At 42.2% G+C, this 5,078-nt stretch overlaps 1 protein-coding gene and 1 long non-coding RNA gene across 2 annotated transcripts in view; one reads left to right on the plus strand and one right to left on the minus strand.

Annotated features, from left to right (window-relative positions):
- Positions 1-379: 379 nt before the first annotated feature.
- Positions 380-5,078, plus strand: part of LOC106526929 (rho GDP-dissociation inhibitor 1) — a 7,464-nt gene continuing 2,765 nt past the window's right edge. The window contains exons 1-3 of the mRNA XM_014021658.1: positions 380-613; positions 2,269-2,457; positions 2,951-3,034. Coding sequence (XP_013877112.1) covers positions 2,271-2,457; positions 2,951-3,034 — 271 coding nt within the window. The 5' untranslated portion in view covers positions 380-613; positions 2,269-2,270. The remainder of the gene's footprint in view (positions 614-2,268; positions 2,458-2,950; positions 3,035-5,078) is intronic.
- Positions 624-4,835, minus strand: LOC106526930 (uncharacterized). Its single transcript, XR_001311324.1, has 3 exons — positions 4,733-4,835; positions 4,166-4,285; positions 624-850 (listed from the first exon to the last, which is right to left on the minus strand). It is a non-coding gene; the product is annotated as an uncharacterized LOC106526930 (long non-coding RNA).

Genomic DNA, 5,078 nt, shown 5'->3' on the forward strand with positions numbered 1-5,078 from the left:
CATTTGTATCAGGTCAACTAAACATGGACATAGTAACAATATTTATTATACTACATTTATCCATTTTAAGTATACTAACCTCACTCCTTTGTAGCAACTAAAGCAAAAATGTCATTAATTCAGAAAATCTTTTCAGGACCCCACCTTGATATTTCAGGACCCCACCTTGGGTCCTGACCCCAACTTTGGGAAACACTGGGTTAGAGCACAGAATGAGGGGGGGCAATTTGCAAGTTGACATTTATATAATATTTTGTTACAATGATTACATTATTAACTAGAAATTATACATTATTATCTAGAAATGTTATCTTTTATAACTAAATTCGACAATTTCCGCGACTTTTAAAGGAAACGGCCATCGTTTGATTTTATTTAGTGTAAAATTTGTTTTCCTAAACATTGTGTGGTGATGGCCAAAACAAAGGGAAAACAGGCGCTACGTGACTTACGTGCGACGTGCGCGTTCCAGTAGTTTTGTGTCGCGCGGACAGTGTTATGCGCTGAAACGCATCTGCGCACGGGGCGGCGCCGCTCTGTTGTTCGCCATACTGGCTCCGACCGGACTTTCTGCAGAGGCTCCTGAAATCACCGCTGCTTTTTTTAACACAAGGTGAGTTCTGTCGGTGGTGACGTATTCCCGGTGTCACTGTTTACACTTTGAACCGGCTTCGCGCAGGTGACCGAGTCCGCTTTGATGCCGCTCGGGCTCTGTCAGCTGATGATAACTTGTCAGGCTAATGTTAGCCGCTAGCCCCGGTTAGCRTTGTTCAGAGACCACATCCGCTGTCCTTTCCCCTCCAGTCCCACCCTGTGGAAGAGGGCCACGCCTTGGAAAGTTCACCCGCACCTAAAAGGACAAAATAAATGTTAATTCTCAACGTTTAATTTAAAAATGAATTGTGTTGTTGCTGCAGGGCCTGGCATTTAAAGCTGTGTTTACGTTTGTTTAATAGAAAGATAGTGTTAGCTTGTTGCTATCATGGTAATTTTACAGCTTCATCATCTGAGCTGATGTCTGGAGCTCAGCTATATTTATTTATATTCTGCATCCAGTTTAATATAAAGTGTTGGAAGGTGTACATATTAATTTATTCTGGAATTTAAAGTTTTATTAAAAAGGGGGGTGCAAATATTTAAATCTTAAGCTGTAAACAAAGAAAATGTTTCCAGATGTTTCCACTTAATGTTCATATATCTGTATAAATAAATCTGTATATACTGTATACAAACATTACTATAATAATCTATTTCAAAGTTTAATTATGATGAATCATATGAGGATTTTATTAATAATTTTTTGTTTAAATCTTGAACTTTTATTGTTAAAAGTCTGTTCCATCATTTAACACCTCAAATAAATTATTATTTATAATTATTGTTTATGCTGTAAGATGTTTGGGTCAGCAGCAGGTTGCTGTAATTGAACACAATAAAACACAAACAGTAAACATGTTCCAGTAAATATGTTAAAAACAGGACTGGTACACCTACAGCCCAACATCCTCAACACTTCCTGTCTGAAGCAGCTGTTTCCTGTTGGGAGCTGATTCCATTGTTTCCTTCATGAGCTGGACAGTGAAGCGCCGCGCTTCTATCCGTGCTGTGTCTATGTGAAGCAGCAGTTTAATGATCATTTAGGTGAACTCATAAATTGGATGGAGTTTTTTAAAATTTTTAACGTTTTGGTGGATGCAGAGGACAGGATGGAATTAGATTAATTTTAGGTATTTAAAGTATCAGGAGAAAAAACAACCCTGAAATCATTAACTTCTGCATTCAGAGGCAGTCAAAGTTAAAGAAGCTGATGGTTACAGAACCGTTGTTGTTTTAGCTTAAATCTCAGTTTTCTCTTTACATTATGCAAAACAGTCGAGGGATTTTAAGTTCAGACTTCAATAAAACAACAGAAGTATTTTTATTTTAAGTGATTCGTCCTCTGAAGCCGTGAAGACATTTTAAGCAGTTTGAGGTCAAACGGATCAGAAAATCTGTTAAGTTTGAATTAATCTCCTCTTTCTGATTCAAACGTGTCTCTGCTGCATGAACAGATTTAACCCTGGGTTCAGTCTGCAGGTTGGATGAACAGATTTAACCCTGGGTTCAGTCTGCAGGTTGGATGAAGAGATTTAACCCTGGGTTCAGTCTGCAGGTTGGATGAGCAGATTTAACCCTGGGTTCAGTCTGCAGGTTGGGGTCAGGTGAGGGAGGACCCCTGGTTCTGTTCCTGGTTTATGACCTCTGCCCTCCCTGCTTGGTCTCCTGCAGACATGGCCGAGGATGAGGTGACTCCGGAGCAGCTCGCAGCCATCGCCGCAGAAAACGAGGAGCCAGAACCCGTCAACTACAGACCTCCGGCCCAGAAGACGGTGAAGGAGATCCACGAGCTGGACAAGGACGACGAGAGCTTACGCAAATACAAAGAGGCCCTGCTCGGCCCCGGGGTCGCTGAGGCCGGTGAGCGTCTCCAGAACTTTCCTGTTGTGTAAACCCTTGGTGTTGGGTCGAGTTTTATTTTAGGCCGAACCCAGCTGCCAGTTCTGAGCCCGTGAGGATCCAGAACCTCCAATAATCTGTTTGTAGTTTGTAACAGAATAAACTGAAATGTATTTAAGTCTCAGCTGCAGCAGCTCTGACCCAGTTTCTGCTCCCTGAACAGCTGCTGGTCCAGAACCAACCTCCTGCAGAGGTTCTGACCCAGCAATAATAAATAACTTTTAGCAGACCTCTACAAGCACACTGAATATTTAATAATTGTAATAAAACAACAGTTTATTCAGATATTTGAGAAGAAAACAAATAAAATAATCTGGCAATGAGTCGGTACCGACCCGCTTTAAACAGAACTTGCTTCAGAACATTTATGTTGAAGTTTTGGGTTCACRTTTGCAGAACCAGAACCTTTGGTCTGGTTAAAGGAGTTTCTCTCATCTTTTTCTTTTTGTCTCAGATCCAAAAGCTCCAAACGTCCAGGTGACCCAGATGGCTCTGATCTGTGAGGGAGCACCAAAACCTCTGGTTCTGGACCTGCAGGGTGAGTCTGCTCTTTGTGTTTACAACCAGTTAGAAACACGGGATCTGAATGCAGCCAAATATTCTGAGCTCTGAGACCCGGCGGGAAGTCCAGAATCAGAACACGAGTCCCAGGAGACGGCCGCAGCTCATCCTGTGTCCAGTTCTGAGTGTTCCTGGTCCAGTTCTGAGTGTTCCTGGTCCAGTTCTGAGTGTTCCTGGTCCAGTTCTGAGTGTTCCTGGTCCAGTTCTGAGTGTTCCTGGTCCAGTTCTGAGTGTTCCTGGTCCAGTTCTGAGTGTTCCTGGTCCAGTTCTGGGTGTTCCTGGTCCAGTTCTGAGTGTTCCTGGTCCAGTTCTGAGTGTTCCTGGTCCAGTTCTGAGTGTTCCTGGTCCAGTTCTGGGTGTTCCTGGTCCAGTTCTGGGTGTTCCTGGTCCAGTTCTGAGTGTTCCTGTGTCCAGTTCTGAGTGTTCCTGGTCCAGTTCTGAGTGTTCCTGTGTCCAGTTCTGAGTGTTCCTGTGTCCAGTTCTGGGTGTTCCTGGTCCTCTTTAAACCCGAGCCTTTAACCGTGAACTTCTCTGCAGTTGAAGCTCGTTCTTTAATCTCCAGCTGTAATCCTGTTATTCCAGTAAAAATCTAATAAGACTTCCTGTTTCAGAACGGTGCGTCTCTCTTCTCTTCACTGAGCGTCACAACGCGACWCAAACTGAGTCTCTCAGCTTCAGGACTCTGAAGTTAATGATTATGGACGTGGAAAAATACCAGAAAGATGAGAGAAAATTCTCCCTGGATGRTAAAATCCTGAAGGATTAGACCTGGTCGGCTTATTTGTTTGGTTTGGGACAGACTTTTTTTTCCCAGTTTCCCACAGAAGTTTGGACCCAGAGACCGCACACGCACAAAAACAAACTTTGTTTTGAATCAGATCAATTAAAACAGATTATATTAAAAGTTTTATCACTTTATCCCAGAGTTTTAATGAGGTTAAATCAGAGAAACATCTAAAAGCTGCAGGTCCTCCAGGACCAGGAGCCTCATGCATAAAGGAGTGCGCAGCTTTCACTCTAAAAGTTAACGTACGGACAAATTTATAAAAGTGCACCGCACCAAAATATTCAGATGTATCAAACTGTGTGTACACAGGTTCCTGCTCACCTTTCCTTTATACATCCTAATGAAGGTGGAGCTGAGACTCCTCCCCTGACACGCCTCCATTTAAAYMTGTAAAAYAGATATAAATGTGTCCAGGTGTGAGRTTCTCCTCAGACTGTCTCTCTGTGGGATCAGAAATGAGTTTTAGATGCAGGAAAATTATACATTAAATGGAGAATGAGTGAGAAAACTGTCTAAATAAGGAGTRTCATTGTTTTATGTGGTGCATTCACACAGGATAACCAAAGCCTGAGATTTTCCTGAAATTTACAGACATCTCCTGAATGTGATGTTGAAGCTGGTTAGTTGTCTATTTAGTTGAACACAGCGTTGAACGGATGTAAAAAAAAATCACGTTATCCACTTTTTCCTCTCTCCTTTCCTCCTGCGTTACAGCAGGCGCTGTCATCTCCACGGACAGACCCCCACCCCACCCCCACACACAGGTATGAGTGGTAGCCTTCGGATTTTTAGTAAAAATATATATATGTTTGAGGCTCATTAGACGGTAAATGTCCAAAGGGGTTGACACATATGAACACCTTTTCCAGCTGGTGAGAGTGCGCTCACCTGGTGTGAGAATCTACCCAAAGCACAGCTGCTGCACTACAGCCACAACTTCACACACAGCATCAGTCAGAAGGCTACAAACAGAAAAAATAATTATTCTTACCACACAGTGAGACTCCATTTGCATCTGATTTTGCTCCCTGTCTTCAGACTTTTTTATTTATTTTTTTATTTACTTTATGCCACACGTAATGTCGGGTTTTTCCGGCCCGAGACCGAAAAGGTTTTCAGCTATGTGACAAAAATATAAAATCAGTTTACGACTGGACTTTGATCATTTTTAGACTGATCTGTTTTCTTGTCTGAGGTTAAATGATTTTCAGTTTCATCATGGTTCAGTTTAAAC

This window comes from Austrofundulus limnaeus, unplaced genomic scaffold (assembly GCF_001266775.1).
Source record: "Austrofundulus limnaeus strain Quisiro unplaced genomic scaffold, Austrofundulus_limnaeus-1.0 Scaffold300, whole genome shotgun sequence".
In the NCBI taxonomy this organism is placed as follows: domain Eukaryota; kingdom Metazoa; phylum Chordata; class Actinopteri; order Cyprinodontiformes; family Rivulidae; genus Austrofundulus; species Austrofundulus limnaeus.